At 50.7% G+C, this 18,412-nt stretch overlaps 1 protein-coding gene across 2 annotated transcripts in view; it reads left to right on the forward strand.

Annotated features, from left to right (window-relative positions):
- Positions 1–15,519, forward strand: part of NTN5 (netrin 5) — a 35,393-nt gene extending 19,874 nt beyond the window's left edge. For both annotated transcript variants that reach the window (XM_029585686.1, XM_029585685.1), the window contains 6 exons: positions 8,405–9,420; positions 12,285–12,473; positions 12,619–12,768; positions 13,215–13,268; positions 13,432–13,512; positions 14,942–15,519. In XM_029585686.1, the coding sequence (XP_029441546.1) occupies positions 8,427–9,420; positions 12,285–12,473; positions 12,619–12,768; positions 13,215–13,268; positions 13,432–13,512; positions 14,942–15,270 (1,797 nt within the window). In that variant the 5' untranslated portion in view covers positions 8,405–8,426 and the 3' untranslated portion in view covers positions 15,271–15,519. The remainder of the gene's footprint in view (positions 1–8,404; positions 9,421–12,284; positions 12,474–12,618; positions 12,769–13,214; positions 13,269–13,431; positions 13,513–14,941) is intronic.
- The last annotated feature ends 2,893 nt before the right edge of the window (positions 15,520–18,412 follow it).

Below are 18,412 nucleotides of genomic sequence, written 5' to 3' on the forward strand. Positions count from 1 at the left end.
TAACAGTACACAGAAAATACGTGAGACCAGATATCTAATGTATCTTGAGAGAAAAACATTTTCTTCTTTAGCAGCTAGCTTTGGAACTGAAATCGGGTGGTCTTCCTCCCGAGGATGGTGTCGGTGCCCCGACAAGGCCCTTGTTTTGGCTGTTGCCGGCTTCCTCAGGGAGGGGGTACCCCTGACACAAAGAACACCAGAAAAATCTTTTACAGGCTTCCTCACGTTTGACAAAGGAGACGCTAGAAATATAGATGACCTCCAACTAGCAATTTGCTCGTCGAGAGGTACAAATTGGCTTTAAAGGTGAAGGCCCAAAGGCCTGCTATGGAAAAAAAAGACCAGATGTGCTGTTTGCATAGTCGGCATCCGTGAGAAACAAAATCGCTTGAACTCTAAGGCGTTGAAGACTGTTTCACGCCAAAGGCCGGATGATGGTTTATGAGAAACATGAAAATACGACTTGGATTAGCAGAGAATCGAGCAAATCTTGCAAACCGCGTGACCCGCCTCGCTATCGGGCAGGACGCTGGCCTTGACATGTCGATCAGATTGGATCGCTGCCCTGAACCGTTCCTTGCTCCCGCTTGTCAGAACTGCCGGCGAGAATCGAAACCGGGGGCGCGCGTCTGCTCAACTGTTCCTAGCGGGCTTTGGGCCTCCACGTTGCCAGCCAATTGCTCCTCGAGGGGACGTCACCGTCCCTTTGAGTCGGTTTATACCAGAGTGATAAGGCTTCGTGCGTGGCTTATTTTTTCCAAACACAAAACAATTGTACAACGTGGTTTCTAGTGCCGGGGATGTTTTGCACATTCATTTAAGATGGATGATGCTAAGCGACAGATATCACCTGCAGAAAATTGACGTTCTCTCGATACGTGAGCATTCATTTTCAGCTTTGTATGGGCAGGGACTAGGATTCATTTCTGATTAACATATGGATATATGCAAGGTGTCCTTTTTTTTTTTTTGTCACATTAAATAACTTAAGTGTATAAGTGTTCATTTATTTGAATTGTCTTAAAGTACGAGCTAATGAAGATTTGTTTTTTCATTAACACGATCCTACTTACATGAGTGCGCTTCTATTCCTCTGTAATTGTTTTTTTGTGTTTTTTGAGCACTTTGCATAACTTACATATTGCCTGATTATTTTTTTTTTGCAGTATGTGTATATATATAGATATCTATGTACAATGTGCGTTTGTGTGGTTTTTATATATATTGCTCTGGTGGAGGCATGCATGGGTAGTACGAAGCAGAAAACATGAAACAAGTTAAAAAAAAAAAAAAAAAAAAGAATCCAGGCAAAAAAAAAAAAAAAAAAAATCTGTCTGCCCGATGAATCCGTATTATTTTCACAGAAATTCCTCTGTAATTTAACATACGATGACACCTACAGCATTACCAAGAAAAACAAGAGTTTCTGTTTCCCCTGACTGCTGAAGGGCTGCACTGTCTCGGGGAACAGATGGCAAGGCAGGGAGGGGAGAGGGCTAGGGGGGGGCATTAATTCCAGAGAGAAAAAGCGTGAAGCCAATGGGATAATTCTGCTCCCAATTTTTTTTTTTTTTCTCTTCTGCTTTCCTTGAATAGAAAACTAGACCATGGAAGGAAAAATAATAAATATATTTCTGCTGGGAAGTGCAATTGAAGGATGAGCTGAGACACATTTATATACAGAGAGGCGTTGCAAGCTCCCCTGATTCTAGCCCAAGAAAATAAAATGTACAAATAGGCCGGCACATCTTGTGGAATAAGAGCGCTTCCTGCTCGTCCGTCTGTTCTACACATTCCTCCTAAGTCACAGACCAGCTGAGTTTTGCAGGTGGGTAAAGCCAAACCAGTGATCCAGAAACCACCTGAGTGAATTCTTCAGGGGCTTTTATTTATTTATTTTTTTTTTTGGATTACTGGGGTGGAAGTGAATAAGAGAGGGGGTGCAAGGTTTTAAAACAGAACAAGCCGGACTGCTATAGATCCCTACATGCTAGCAGCATCCCTCAGCTGGGGGTCGCGCACGCAAGGCACGGACGGACCCTCACCAAATACAGAATAAGGGACCACAAATTAGAAATGGAAAGGTGCGGACAGAAAGTGAGCTGGAAACCCCCAGAAGCCCAACTCTGCCTGCAGTGCAGCCGCGGAGAAAGAGAAGCAGAAATGCATTTCCTCCTGCGCTGAGAAAAGGGGGAGAAAATCCAGGACTTCCCACCCAGGAAGGAGCAGGACAAACTGCGTCTGATCCCGGGGGAAAACTTCCTTTTCTTTTACCACTTAACATAATTACTCTGGCAACACACGGAGAAGTTTTAGGTCACAGAAAACTTTCATTGCGTTGATAGAGAGGTGATTGATGGTGTTTTTGCTTTTTCAAATGGGGACATCATGATTTGCGGCTTTTCCTTTCTGTCCTGTATTACTTCCCCCCTTCCAGCCATCCAGATGTTAGGAACAAAACAGTAAAAAAAAAAAAAAAGAATAAAAAGCGACCTTTAAAAGATTCATGTGCTGGGATGTGGCCTGTGTTTTCCGCCACAAATTTAAAGGAAGCAAGGGCTTGTCAAGGGTGGGTGAATATTGCCTCTGCTTCAGTAACTCCTCTCCCTGGTTGCTTCTGCCAGGAGTGGAGACCACCTCAAGGAGTCACAGACCTTGGATTTCTCTTCTGTTTTCCTATTTTCTAACAAAACAAAAATGAAGGAAAATATTGTTTTAAAAAATTCCAGAATGGAAATCTTTTTTTTTTTTTTTTTTTGGATTGCAAACCGCGTCCCTCGGATGCTAAAAGCATCTGGGAAACACCCCCCCCCCCCCCCCCCTGGAGCTTGGAAAAATGATCAATACTAGATCCGATCCGCTATAATCCGCGAAAACGTTTGGATGCCTTAAATGGAACCGCACGCTCTCGGGGCTGAGAAACCAAAAAAAAAAAAGAAAAGAAATCAACGTGTGTGTGAAAAACACGGAAGCCGAGCGGAGAAGCCGCCCGTGTCGACAGAGCAAAAGGATTAAAGGTGCCAGATGGGCCGCACGGTTTTTCCCCCATCCACGCCGAAACCAGTTAAGAACATCGGGTCCGGTTATTTGGACAAGGGATCATGAAGCCCGCAGCAACGGGAGCCAGAGATTGCGCAGGCGGCGCTCGGAAAAGAAGAAACGTGATTGGCTTTAAAAAAAAAAAAAAAAATCGAAAAAAAGCACAAACCAAAATTTCCTTAAAATGCTTCAAATCAATGCTGAGCCTTTGAAGAACAAAATAGCAAGCAAATTTGTTAAATATCTTTATCACCCCCCCCCCCCCCAAAAAAAAAAAAGAGAACATTTCCTTGTTTTCATTTCCTTCTTGTATTTGGGGAAAAACAGGACAGAAAAATGAATAATTTTCACACACACAAAAAAAATCAACTTTGTCATCACCACAGGCTCTCCAGTTATTACAATTTTTTTCATCTGTTTATTAACACAAAATACTTTTTTTTTCTTTTTTTTTTAAATGCAGGACAGATTTAAGGCTCTCCCTGTCCACATCTTTCTCTGTGAATGAATTTGCTGGTATAGTGTGTGCGTCTTTAGTTTGCAATTTCAGGGCTTTTCTCCCATTTTTGTGACTATGGGGAAAACCCTTAGGGCCTGCTTTTTTAAAAAAGCATTGACTGGAGGGAATGGCTTTTGAAAATTGCCGCATTAGTAGTTACATATTTAGGAAAATGACTCCTTCTGTGAATCAGGTACTAAGGGGGGGTAATTCTCAACAGCAGATGAATGCAGGGGAGGTCATTTTTCAAAGGCGTTGCGGGCATATAATGCAACATACTATCGTAGCAATTTTCAAAATCCGTTTACATGCGTAAAGAGCACGTACAGGTGAATCCCATGGACAATTCCATGGCGGGTATTGTAGCAATTTTCAAAAGCCCACTTAGACAAGTAAAGTGCCCTGACACATGTAAAACCCAGTTTCAAGGGTGCACCTGCTTTTTTTTAAAACCAGGCCCTGGGATTTATGTATTTATTTATTTTTTTAAAGCCTTTTCGCTGGTTTCCCCTAAATTATTTCCAAACGTTTTAGGAGCTCCAAAAAAGAGGTGCGAATTTGAACTGGCCACAGAAGAAAGCCAAACCTGTCATGGCTTAAAACAAGAACCCGGTTTCCACTGTTAATATGCGAAAATTACAAATATTCTACTCTTTCTTCCCACCTTCTGTTTTACGTCGTAACCCTGCACATAAATCAAGGTTAACACACCAAAAGGCAAAAAAAAAAAAGATATAGAAAGGATTGCAGGCCTGAGGTCAGTTTATTAACCGTTCTTCACTCTCGCCAGGCCCTCTCTTTCTTTTTTTCCCAGTCCAAATACTATTTCACTTCATTTTTCTATTGTTTTGGACTTATATTCTGCTTTTTTTCAGGCACTTCACAGCGGATTGCGTTTGGATGCTGGACACATTTCCCTGTTCCCCCCCCCCCCCCCCCCGAATTATTCCCTGGTTTTAAACACCCGCCTGTCGAGGCGCACGGTGTTTCCGTCGTTTCTCCCCCCCTGTCTTTCGGGCTCCTGTAGCTTTTGACTGCGTTCGCGAGGATTCCTAGAATCCACCGGCCGGCCGGTGGCCATCGCCTTTGCTTTTCCGGGGGGGGGGGGGGGAGGATTGTCACTCGTATCCGTTGTTGAGCCAAGTCGGCTCAGCCCATTGCAGCCACCGGGACCCCGAGCGACCCCCCCTGCTTCCCCCCGATGCCCCTGAGCGTTTCCAAGGCTGTTGCACATTTCTTTCCCGCAGTCGCTTGGAATTCGTACGCCAGGCCTGCTGTATTCCACTGATTTATGTCCTTCTCAGGATGGAGCACGCCTTCCAGTGGTTTAACGCCAAGGCCGGTGAAACGTCGCTCAGCTCCTTAATGCCGATTATTTCTTCCAAAGTGAGTCAGTTTCCAAATAAGAATGAGAAATGGAAGTTCCCGTTGGATATTCAGTGTATCTTCAATCCTTCCCTGGTATCGTTACAGGAATATAACAGATGTGAGACTGTTTCCATCTCTGTGTGACAGAGTCAACATTTCACTGTCTTCCCGAGCATGGGGTTTGGAGATTTATTTATTATTTTTTAACACTGTCCAGAGTGTCCCAGGATCAATAAAATTACATCTGAATGAGGGGGGGGGGGATATCAGCGTCGAAAAACTTTGTCATGGCTTTAAGCACAGGCCCTTCAATTCACCGCCGATTTCTTGCAGCTGACACACTGTTTCTCTCTTATATATTTTTTTCTTTTTCCAAGAAACTTGGGGCTTATTATTTTTTTGGTGTGAAAAGAACCTGAAATATGTTTTTAATTTTTTTTAAAATTTTTTTTTTTTAGTGGTAACAGGAGAGGAAGTGTTTCTAGCAGCAGCCACACGCCCGAGTGGATGAAAAAAAAAATTAGAAATAAAAGGGCATTGGTCGACTTCTCTGGTATGATTTATTAGTTAATGCTTCAGGAAAACCTGTCATTGGAGTAGCCCCTAAGATTTAATGGGATTATTATTATTATTATTATTTTTTTTTTTTAATTTCTGGAGGTACTAAAACTCCACGGGAAGGCTGCGCGGACGCTGTTGAATCCCGCACCCCGTTTCTGGGCTTGGCTGTCCGATCACTTTCATGGGCCTTGATGCCGACTCTGATGGTGGAGCATGGAAACGGGGACCCGTGACCAGGTTATGCGTATCAGCCGCTAGCTACAGAAAGGATCCATCCTGTACCTACCCAGGGCTAAATATCATTCTAAAATGGACTGCATTTTTCAGTGAGGATCTCTTATATAATTTTTTTTTTTTTTTTAACTGCAATTCAATTATTTTTTTCCCCTCAGGCTTTTATTTAATATTTAGGGACCTGCCCACAGGGTCCACCATCTTGTTTCATTGCCGATTTTGCTTCTCGGCGAATTAGTAATTATTTTAAATGATCTATTTTAAATGCTTTAAATACCTACAGCCCCCCCCCCCCCCGAATGTAATCTGCTTTGTGGTGCTGAAAAGCAGAATATAACTTTAAAAAAAAAAAGGACAAAAATAGATCTGGTTTGTTGATGCTATGTTTAGGATTGGTGTTTCTTGGAATCTAAAGATGATGATCTATTTTCAGGGGAGGGGTTGTGCAGTTTCCAGTCTTTGGGCCTGCATGCAGAATTTTTTTTTGCAACAATGAAATTGTTTATGAGGATTATCGCCCTGGGTTTTACCCTTTTAGCTTATCTTTTGCCCAGGTTGTCTCCCTTCAGTTTTGGTTTAGCAACCCCTTTTTTTTCCACTTCCTTCAAGAAGAATCACTATGTCAAAGTGCCACTTTTTTGGGGGAAAAAAAAAAAAAGAGAATAAGAATTAGTTTATTCGTTTGCATTAAGGTAGTCCAGTAAAAAAAAGACGGACATTTTGCTTTCTGCTGTAAAATTTCGTGAGGCCTTTTTGGAGTCTCCTGCTGTTTCTGAAGGATTTCAGGCAGATTGGAATTTCCGTCTGTTCTGGGCAAGTGGAGGACTTCTGCAGGAGACAAGTTTACAAAGGAAATCCTGCGAGTGGGGAAAAAGGGCAGCAGGGCAGCCCAAGGTCAAACTCCTTTGTAATGGCCCGTTTCCCCATTAGAGCATCGAGTTTCCACCTTCAACCACAGCCCTAATCCACCCTGACATTAATTACCTGGAGGACTATAAGGTTATTCTTTTATTATTATTTGTTGTTGTTTCTGTAATTGTACCTTTCGGTCTGAGGAGCTGCGGCCACCCACTACACTGAATCTGGAGGGACAAGGAACGGAGACGGGGAATAGAGCGAATAAGAAGTTTAAAAACAGTACTGAGTTGAATATTAATATTTTTTTTTTTTTAAAAAGAAAAAGGACTCTAAATGAATCCCATAACATAACTTTTTTTTTGAGCTGTGTGGATTTGTGTTGCCACAAATCACTGCAATGCTGTTTGGGACAAGTTTGCTCCAGCCGGGCTGTCGCATTGCTCCATGCCCAGCTTTGTAACAAGGTCTGAGGGTCGAAACCCCCCCTCCCCAAAGAAAAGGGAAATCCCCCAGAAACAAAAGTCTGAAGGAAGCAAGGGGCGAGCCCACGTACACATGCTAGGGGGATCTTTTTCTTTTAAATTCTGTACGATGAGAAAAAACAAATCCCCCCCTGGCATCGCCCAGTTGGCAGGCAGGGAATGATGGCAGGTGACAGCTCTGCCTGAAAATGTTCCTCTTCTGACAGTGTGGCACGGTTACGCTGATGTAGTCCACAAGGCAAAGCCCTTCACCTGCGATATTGTGCACAAAATACGGCCATTAGTCATCTGGGAGTACGCTCCTGCCCGTGCTCCCAACATCAGTTTGTGCCAGGGTCTGTGCGTGGAGGGTATGCCCGCCCGAGTGCCAGTCAGTGTGCACTTTTGTTGGTGGCTTTGCAGGTGTCTTGAGTGTGCATCAGTGCGGGCATCTGGTAGTGTTTTTCTGTGTAGCTGTCTGTGCATGTGTTTTGTTTCCCATGCAGCCTCCAAGGGGTTAACTGAGACGTCTCCTTCCACTTGTCCTGGGCGTTAATGCTCTCCGTGCCTGCTCTGTGAACAGGGGCTTTAGGGCCAGCTCATACGCCTATTAAACTGTCATATATATATATATATATATAGTCACTTAAAGTGTATGTGTACAGACTCTTCCCGTATGCCCAGAGGAAGAGCAGGGGGGCATCTCTACCTCTCTCTCCTCACAGGCATAGGGTACGAAGTTCCTGCAGTTATAACTCACAGGGTACTCCTGCTTCCCTATCCCAGCGTCCTCTGGTAAGCAAAAAGACAAGCTCAGTTCCCCTGTATCATTCGGGGGACATGGAGAGGGTATTGCGTGGGGGGGGGGGGGGGGGCTGAAATGGCATGCAGCCACCCCATTCTCTATGACAAACTGTTGGAGTATGTCTGTGTGTGCAGGGAGGAGGGTGGTGGTGGTTGTGAGGTGAGGTGAGGGCAAATGGAGCATGTGGATAGAAAAAAGGGTATGAACTCCCTCCATGTAGACACCCCTAGTCCTAAATTTCACTACCCCACCCCCACCCCTCCCAAAAAAAAAATCCCTGGTTTCCTTCCTCGGACAGGAAGGGCTCCAGCAGTAAATGAAAGCAAACGATAGACTTGGGCCAGCAGAAGAAAAGAGCTGATGCCTTCATCTGGCTACTCCACATTCAAAGAGGCAAGCCTAGGGGGGCTTTGAATAGTCTCGTGTCGCCCAGGGAAGGGGGACCTTTAGCAGTCTAAAGAATAGCCTCGAACACGCTCGTTAACCTAATTAAGCATCAGCTCAAACCAGCTCTTCAGTTCACCTCAAGAGGCCTACATCTCTCAGGAGGCCCTGACTTTCTCTTTCGTCTCTCCACAGGTGATGGTTCCCATGTCTTGACATGCCGCGAGCTCTGGGGGGCCTCCTCATCCCTCTCTGCGTTTCCTTGCTGGGCCTGGCGGCCCGAGGGCAGAGGGACCACGCCGACCTGGTCTTCGCCCAGCGTGGGCCCCCAGAGGACTCCTGCTACGATGCAAAGCAGCGGCCCCGCTACTGCATTCCAGATTTCTTGGATCTGGCCCTGGACCAGGAGGTCCTGGCCTCCAGCACCTGTGGGACGGTGCCTCAGAAGCTCTGCTCCTTCCAGGACCCTGCCAACATTACGTCCAGGCGGTGCCAGGTCTGCGACCAGCGTGAGCCCCGGACCTCCTATCCTCCGGCCCACCTCACGGACGCCGACACCCGGACCTGCTGGAGATCCGAGGGCGGGGTCAAGTTCCCCAGGAATGTCACCTTGACCTTGCCGCTGGGCCGGAGGTTTGAGCTGGTGTATCTGAGTTTGCGTTTCTGCGCGCCCCGGCCCGAGTCCATGGCAGTGTTCAAGTCAATGGATTACGGCAGGAGCTGGACGCCCATGCAGTACTTCTCGGCGCATTGCCGAAGGGTCTATGGCCATCCCACTTCTGGCACCATCACCAAAGCCATGGAGCACGAGGCCACCTGCACAGACTACCAGACAGGACTGAAGCCGCTCACTGGCGGGCTGGTGGCTTTCATGCCCTTAGCCGGGCGGCCGTCCGCCCGCCGCTTTGAGTACAGCCACGTGCTTCAGGACTGGGTCACGGCCACCGACGTACAGGTGGTGTTCAGCCGGCTGCAGGCCAGCGGAGGACTGGGGATGCGAAGGAAGAATGCCTTCTATGGGGTGTCAGAGCTGCAGGTCGGGGGCAGGTGCAAGTGCAACGGCCACGCCTCCCGCTGTGCCGGCGCCCCCGAGGGGCTGGTCTGCGAGTGCCGGCACAACACGGCCGGGCCCGAGTGCGACCGCTGCAAGGCCTTCCACCACGACCGTCCTTGGCAGAGGGCCATGCCCAGCAACGCGCACGAGTGTGTGGGTGAGTCGGTGCCAGGCGTGGGCACGCCGGCTCCATCCAGTGGGGGAGGGGCAGACTGGTCCTGGTTCTACCTCCATCCCAGCACGCAGTGGGACGGGAGGGAAGCCAGGACAGAATCAGCCTGTCTCTGACGACATGGAGCCGGCTGGCCACTCCTAGCCGTATTTCAGATATAGAAGTCCAGCTCTCGCGCCGCTGAGTTTTTCTATTCCTTGGTCCTCCACACCTTTTTTTCCCTTGCCCTGGTTTCTTATAACTTGTTTCTTAAAAAAAGAACTTGAGGCGCACATATCAGTGTCTCAGCAAAGCTCTGAGGTGTGATTCGTTAGAAATTACGTATAGAGAGAGAGGGTGAAGCAAAGAGAGGCAGCGCTAACGTTGCTCCCCAATACAGAGCCTGCACCCAAACTCCCCCCAACAACAGGTACGGAGCAGAACCAGGACCTTCCCCTAACTATTCACCATGCAAAGAAGAATATTCACATTCTGGGGTCACCTCAATAACAGCAACACAAACTCTCTCCACTACAGACACTCTGTGACCCAACACAAACCCTGCAAAATACACCCTCAGCACCTGCACAGCAAACCTGCCTCACCATAACAGCACTAACTGCCAGCACTCACCCAGCAACACAAACTCTCTCCACTACCAGACACTCTGTGACCCAACACAAACCCTGCAAAATACACCCTCAGCACCTGCAGAGCAAACCTGCCCCACCATAACAGCACTAACTGCCAGCACTCACCCAGCAACACAAACTCTCTCCACTACCAGACACTCTGTGACCCAACACAAAACCCTGCAAAATACACCCTCAGCACCTGCACAGCAAACCTGCCCCACCATAACAGCACTAACTGCCAGCACTCACCCAGCAACACAAACTCTCTCCACTACAGACACTCTGTGACCCAACACAAAACCCTGCAAAAAAACACCCTCAGCACCCGCAGAGCAAACCTGCCCCACCATAACAGCACTAACTGCCAGCACTCACCCAGCAACACAAACTCTCTCCACTACAGACACTCTGTGACCCAACACAAAACCCTGCAAAATACACCCTCAGCACCTGCACAGCAAACCTGCCCCACCATAACAGCACTAACTGCCAGCACTCACCCAGTAACACAAACTCTCACCACTACCAGACACTCTGTGACCCAACACAAACCCTGCAAAATACACCCTCAGCACCTGCACAGCAAACCTGCCCCACCATAACAGCACTAACTGCCAGCACTCACCCAGCAACACAAACTCTCTCCACTACAGACACTCTGTGACCCAACACAAACCCTGCAAAATACACCCTCAGCACCTACACAGCAAACCTGCCCCACCATAACAGCACTAACTGCCAGCACTCACCCAGCAACACAAACTCTCTCCACTACACACACTCTGTGACCCAACACAAAACCCTGCAAAATACACCCTCAGCACCTACACAGCAAACCTGCCCCACCATAACAGCACTAACTGCCAGCACTCACCCGGCAACACAAACTCTCTCCACTACAGACACTCTGTGACCCAACAAAAAACCCTGCAAAATACACCCTCAGCACCCGCACAGCAAACCTGCCCCACCATAACAGCACTAACTGCCTGCACTCACCCAGCAACACAAACTCCCTCCACTACCAGACACTCTGTGACCCAACACAAAACCCTGCAAAATACACCCTCAGCACCTGCACAGCAAACCTGCCCCACCATAACAGCACTAACTGCCAGCACTCACCCGGCAACACAAACTCTCTCCACTACAGACACTCTGTGACCCAACAAAAAACCCTGCAAAATACACCCTCAGCACCCGCACAGCAAACCTGCCCCACCATAACAGCACTAACTGCCTGCACTCACCCAGCAACACAAACTCCCTCCACTACCAGACACTCTGTGACCCAACACAAAACCCTGCAAAATACACCCTCAGCACCTGCACAGCAAACCTGCCCCACCATAACAGCACTAACTGCCAGCACTCACACAGCAACACAAACTCCCTCCACTACCAGACACTCTGTGACCCAACACAAAACCCTGCAAAATACACCCTCAGCACCTGCACAGCAAACCTGCCCCACCATAACAGCACTAACTGCCTGCACTCACCCAGCAGCTACCTAGAAAAAGGCAGCACCAGGACCTAGACACCCAATACACCTCCCACTGAGAAACAGAACTGGCCAGACTGCATCAGATCCCTGCACAGAAACTCCATGCTAGCAGCCTCCCTCACCTCACTCGCAGACATACAAATCGTCTGGCCGGGAAAGCGTCTTGAATCTGAACTGGAAGGAGAGGGAGGCGAGGGAGTGATGTGAGAGAAGAGGGGAGCCACTGCATCTGTTAATCGTGACATCTGTGCAGCTTCAAAGTGTAGGCGTTTGTATCCCTTGTAATATAGTTTCCCCGGCTAGAACAGAGATTTTCACACTGTGGGGTGATCCCTTCTTCTCCTCCCTCTCCACCGCCCCTGGCTGTCATCCCAAAAGCAATAGTGCTAGGTGGGGTAGAAGGAAGAGCCTTCGTGATCCAGGACTCCTATCTGTGGCTGTTGGTCATTAAAGAGAGATTTTTTTCCTGGCTTAAAAGCCAGTATAATGCAAGTATAGTATAGTGCTACACAGCCACAGTCAGCGGAGGGCAAAAGCTTTCTCTAATTACGCTTCATTCAGTTATTGATGAGAGAGACCTTAGTGTACATGGCTCGGTATGTGGCAAGTCATGTGACCAGTGCTCCTCCCTACGGCAAGAGCTTACAGGCCAGGTTTGAAGCTCGGGGAGGTTAAGTGACGTTTGGAAGGTCAGACAGTGAGACATCTCTCTGCCTTTTTCTCTCCAGCCTGTGAATGCAATCTGCACTCCCACCGCTGCCGCTTCAGCATGGAGCTGTACGTGCTGTCGGGCCGCAGGAGTGGAGGCATCTGCTCCAGCTGCAGGCACAGCACGGCCGGGCGCCACTGCCACTACTGCAAGCCCGGCCACAAGAGGGACCCGGGCAAGCCCATCACCAGCCGCAAGGCCTGCAGACGTGAGTAAGGCCCTGGTGGGGGGAGGCCCAGCATGGGCAATGCTGGCACGCCACAGGACTATCCCCTGCTGGGGGGGAGGGGAGCGGGAACAGGCAAATACCAGGTGAATGAGATCTCAGCTTTCTCTGCTTTCCCCCCCTCCAGCCTGCCAGTGCCACCCGATTGGAGCCGTCAATGCCGTGTGTAACCAAACCACAGGGCAGTGCCAATGCAAGAGCGGGGTCACCGGCCTGACCTGCAACCGCTGTGCCCAGGGCTTCCAACAGAGCCGCTCTGCCCACATGCCCTGTGTCCGTAAGTCCCGAGGCGTCAGCTGGAGCCGTGCCAAGTCCTGTCTGCCTCTCCACCCGCCACCTCCCCTGCCATCACCTTTCCTTTCCCTCTGTCCTCCTCCTCGTATCTGCCCTCTGCCTCTCCACCCAACTTCCCACTCTCCATCTCAAATCCCAGGCTTGCTACCTGAACCTCTCCCCTCCACCACCCAAAATCGTATCTCCCTCCCTCCCCATTGCAGCAGTCCGCTGCCTGTCTTTTCCCACCTCACCCTCGCCTCCTCCCGACTATAAGCCCTTCTGGACAGGGACCTGTCTGTAACCCAGTTTAATCCCAGGCTGTCCGTCCTGCCCAGCTTTCATGTTCCTTCCCTTGCACCCCAGGGACACTGTTTAACTCCAAGCTGTTTTGTTTTTTTTTGTAAATTAACTGAAAAGAATTAGTCTGTGGGTCTCTCTCTCTCCTAGGGATTCGTGAAGAGGTGACCACCACAGCCGACCCCCCCCTGGTGTGGAACACAGGTATGGGGATGAGGTGGGGGAGCAGGAAGCAGTGCACACGGGGGGGGGGGGGGGGGGGGGGCGGTGTCTTTCTCTAATTGGTTTGGCTATGGTGTAAGCTCTACAGGGAAGGGACTGCCTCTTATGTAGGGCTAGTAATTGTAGATTTTGTACCCTCTCCCAGGCACAGAATGTCAGACGTACTGCAAGCCGAGCCACGGGAAGGCTCACATGAACCTCTGGAAATACTGCACCAAAGATTATGGTAAGCAGACGCATGCCTTAATTCTCCATCCTCTCTCTCCCCTCTACCTGCAGACAGCTGCTCCCCTTCTTCTCTTCAGCGTTGGGGGGGGGGGGGGGTGCACTCTATCACTGTAAGTAAAGTGCTGCTGGACTTACGCGGGGGGAGGGAGAAATTTTGCCTTTTATCCCTGCTGCTTATTTCTGCAAACCTTGCCCGTCCGTCCTTCTATTTGCAACATCCCAAGCTCACTCCCTCCCTGCTCCCTGCTTATCTCTCCCTTTCTATCCATTCCCTCTTCTCTTTCTGTCTCCCTTGCCCTCCCTCTCTCCATTTTCTTTCTTATTTGATGCTTCTGTATCCTTTCCCTCTGTCTCTCCTCTCTTTATGTCTTCTTCTAGATTTGTTTTCCCTCCCTCATTCCGGGTGGCTCCAAACTCCATGGGACGTTTCAGAAGTGAGAGCCTGAGGATCAGGGGGTGCCTGCGGCCTTCACTTTCCTAAATACGGGAGTGGGAGCTTGACAGGCCTTGTCAGGTTCAATTCCCTTCTGGGATCTCTAGGCCCTTGATAGAGAAACCAGAATTAGAGATGAACTGGGATGGGTGCGAGAGGGAGAGGGGGTAAAACTGGGCTCAGCGCTGCCCATTTTCACTAATGACCTGGAGCCATCTGGTAACTTTGTATGAAGGCCTCAAGTGACTCTTTCAGCACCGCCACCCTGTGAGATGAGAGGGATCGCTGGGGAGGGAACCAGCTTAAAGGATCAATGATGGGACCCAGTCTGTTAATGCCATTCTAGTGGGGGGGGGGGGAGGGGGGGGGTTACATCCCCCCCCACCTCAGCTTTTCCATGTTCTCTCTTGCAGAAATGTTGCCAAGTACTTAAAAGATTTGGGGCTCTAATCCTCTCTCTGCCCCTCCCCCCCTCCCCCAACCCAAACATATCTTGATGTTGAAGCATAGGGCCTGAGCTATAGGCCCCCTGTACTAGCAGCTAGAGACGCCCCCTCGTGCCAGTGCGCGTCCAGGCGGATTAAAATGGCTCGCTCTTTCTCTCTCTCTCTCTCTACGTGATGGCCCTTTTTCAAGCATCCATCCAGCGTGTAAAGAGGGTGAGAGGGGGATGGGCAATGTTTGTAGGGGTGTCTGTGAGCTGAGGGATTATTAACTGGTTAAGCCGCTTTCCTTTGTAGTGAGTGGGAGATGAGAGGGAGGGCGAGTAAGAACCAGAGAAAGGGGGAGAAATAGACAGAGGGAGGGAGAGAAATGAAAAGCTTGTGTGTTGTGTAGTATTTGCCATCTCGCTCTAGGTGAACCAAACAAGCTCTTCCTGTATTGGCCTGTATCAGCCTCCCTAAAGGGATCTGGGAAAAGGAGCAATCCTGTTCCATGTAGAATGACCTTTCCTTTCCTTCTCTTTCCCACCTCCCTCTAACCACCCTGACAGTGCTGCGGGCCCAGATCCTCGCCATGGAGAAGTCAGGCGAGTGGTGGGAATTCACGGCCAGCATTTCCACAGTCTATCGCCAGCGGAGGGTGCCCATCCGGCGAGGCGACCAGCCCCTCTGGGTGCCCGAGCAGGACCTGGCCTGTGCCTGCCTGCGTCTACAAGTGGGACACTCCTACCTGGTCATCGCCAACGATGAGGAGTCGCCGGACCCCTCCCGGCTGGTGCTGGATAGGAATAGCCTTGCGCTACCCTGGCGTGACGCCTGGGCGCACAAACTCAGGCGTTTCCAGCAGCTGAACCGGCGTGGGAAGTGTAAGGGGGCCTGAGATAGCGGAGGCAGGGCGATAGCAGCTGGCTGAATGTCAGCCAGACAAGGAGAGATCTACTGGTGCTATGTGATAGAAACCGAAAATAAAGCAGCAGGTAAAGTCAGCAAGCCCATGAAGTCTATCCAATAACCGTACCCCTCACTCTGCCCCTCCCAGGCTTTACCCTTCACTCCCCCCACCCCTGAGGATCCTCTGTGCCCCTCCCAGGCTTTACTCCTCACTCCCCCCACCCCTGAGGATCCTCTGTGCCCCTCCCAGGCTTTACCCCTCACTCCCCCACCCCTGAGGATCCTCTGTGCCCCTCCCAAGCTTTATCCCTCACTCCCCCACCCCTGAGGATCCTCTGTGCCCCCCTCCCAGGCTTTACCCCTCCCCCACCCCTGAGGATCCTCTGTGCCCCCCTCCCAGGCTTTACCCCTCACTCCCCTCTCCCCCTGAGGATCCTCTGTGCCCCTCCCAGGCTTTACTCCTCACTCCCCCACCCCCAAGGATCCTCTGTGCCCCTTCCGGGCTTTACCCCTCACTCCCCCACCCCCAAGGATCCTCTGTGCCCCCTCCCAGGCTTTACCCCTCACTCCCCCACCCCTGAGGATCCTCTGTGCCCCTCCCAAGCTTTATCCCTCACTCCCCCACCCCTGAGGATCCTCTGTGCCCCTCCCAGGCTTTACCCCTCACTCCCCCACCCCCGAGGATCCTCTGTGCCCCTTCCGGGCTTTACCCCTCACTCCCCCACCCCTGAGGATCCTCTGTGCCCCTCCCAGGCTTTACCCCTCAATTCCCCCCCCCCCCTGAGGATCCTCTGTGCCCCTCCCAGGCTTTTCCCCTCAATTCCCCCCCCCCCCTGAGGATCCTCTGTGCCCCTCCCAGGCTTTTCCCCTCACTCCCCCACCCCTGAGGATCCTCTGTGCCCCCCTCCCAGGCTTTACCCCTCACTCTCCCCTCACCCTGAGGATCCTCTGTGCCCCTCCCAGGCTTTACCCTCACTCCCCAGAGCTAAGGATCATATGGCTTGTATTTGAATGCCTCCATCGTTAACAGGATATTGATGACGTGCTGTAATTATCTTCCCTTTTTCCTGTAAAATTTTAACATCGTAAATTCCTCCTTGCTTCGGCTAATGATAACCACAGCCTCCCTGTGGTGGGGCGTGTCCTTTTCCGAGAGTACCAGATGCTGCATGGAGTTGGTGCTGGGGGAAAAGAGTGTTCCTGGTGAGGGGCAGGGGAGGTATTCGATGTGTTCAAAATTTGCCGAGAAAATTATCACCTGATCGGAATGGAGAAAATAATAAAAATCAAGATTTTTCACCCTCCTTGGACTTGGTGTGTTTCTCATGTTGCTAAATATTTTTTGAATATTCATATTTCCTATCTTATCTGACTCTGATAGAAGAGATATAAAGAAGTAGTTTAACATGAATATCCCGCTATAGTGCGCCAGACCCAGAGCCTTCCCACAGGAATACCCCGCTATAGTGCGCCAGACCCAGAGCCTTCCCACAGGAATACCCCGCTATAGTGCGCCAGACCCAGAGCCTTCCCCCAGGAATACCCCGCTATAGTGCGCCAGACCCAGAGCCTTCCCACAGGAATACCCCGCTATAGTGCGCCAGACCCAGAGCCTGCCCACAGGAATACCTCGCTATAGTGCGCCAGACCCAGAGCCTTCCCACAGGAATACCCCGCTATAGTGCGCCAGACCCAGAGCCTTCCCACAGGAATACCTCGCTATAGTGCGCCAGACCCAGAGCCTTCCCACAGGAATACCCCGCTATAGTGCGCCAGACCCAGAGCCTTCCCACAGGAATACCCCGCTATAGTGCGCCAGACCCAGAGCCTTCCCACAGGAATACCCCGCTATAGTGCGCCAGACCCAGAGCCTTCCCACAGGAATACCCCGCTATAGTGCGCCAGACCCAGAGCCTTCCCACAGGAATACCCCGCTATAGTGCGCCAGACCCAGAGCCTTCCCACAGGAATACCCCGCTATAGTGCGCCAGACCCAGAGCCTTCCCACAGGAATACCCCGCTATAATGCGCCAGACCCAGAGCCTTCCCACAGGAATACCCCGCTATAGTGCGCCAGACCCAGAGCCTTCCCACAGGAATACCCCGCTATACTGCGCCAGACCCAGAGCCTTCCCACAGGAATACCCCGCTATAGTGTGCCAGACCCAGAGCCTTCCCACAGGAATACCCCGCTATAGTGTGCCAGACCCAGAGCCTTCCCACAGGAATACCTCACTATAGTGTGCCAGACCCAGAGCCTTCCCACAGGAATACCCCGCTATAGTGTGCCAGACCCAGAGCCTTCCCACAGGAATACCCCGCTATAGTGCATCAGACCCAGAGCCTTCCCACAGGAATACCCCGCTATAGTGCATCAGACCCAGAGCCTTCCCACAGGAATACCCCACTATAGTGCGCCAGACCCAGAGCCTTCCCACAGGAATACCCCGCTATAGTGCGCCAGACCCAGAGCCTTCCCACAGGAATACCCCGCTATAGTGTGCCAGACCCAGAGCCTTCCCACAGGAATACCCCACTATAGTGTGCCAGACCCAGAGCCTTCCCACAGGAATACCCCACTATAGTGTGCCAGACCCAGAGCCTTCCCACAGGAATACCCCGCTATAGTGCGCCAGACCCAGAGCCTTCCCACAGGAATACCCCGCTATAGTGTGCCAGAGCCTTCCCACAGGAATACCCCACTATAGTGTGCCAGACCCAGAGCCTTCCCACAGGAATACCCCACTATAGTGTGCCAGACCCAGAGCCTTCCCACAGGAATACCCCACTATAGTGTGCCAGAGCCTTCCCACAGGAATACCTCACTATAGTGCGCCAGACCCAGAGCCTTCCCACAGGAATACCCTGCTATAGTGTGCCAGAGCCTTCCCACAGGAATACCCCACTATAGTGCGCCAGACCCAGAGCCTTCCCACAGGAATACCCCACTATAGTGCGCCAGACCCAGAGCCTTCCCACAGGAATACCCCACTATAGTGCGCCAGACCCAGAGCCTTCCCACAGGAATACCTTACTATAGTGCGCCAGACCCAGAGCCTTCCCACAGGAATACCCCGCTATAGTGCGCCAGACCCAGAGCTTTCCCACAGGAATACCCCGCTATAGTGTGC

Source organism: Rhinatrema bivittatum, chromosome 19 (assembly GCF_901001135.1).
Source record: "Rhinatrema bivittatum chromosome 19, aRhiBiv1.1, whole genome shotgun sequence".
Taxonomy (NCBI): domain Eukaryota; kingdom Metazoa; phylum Chordata; class Amphibia; order Gymnophiona; family Rhinatrematidae; genus Rhinatrema; species Rhinatrema bivittatum.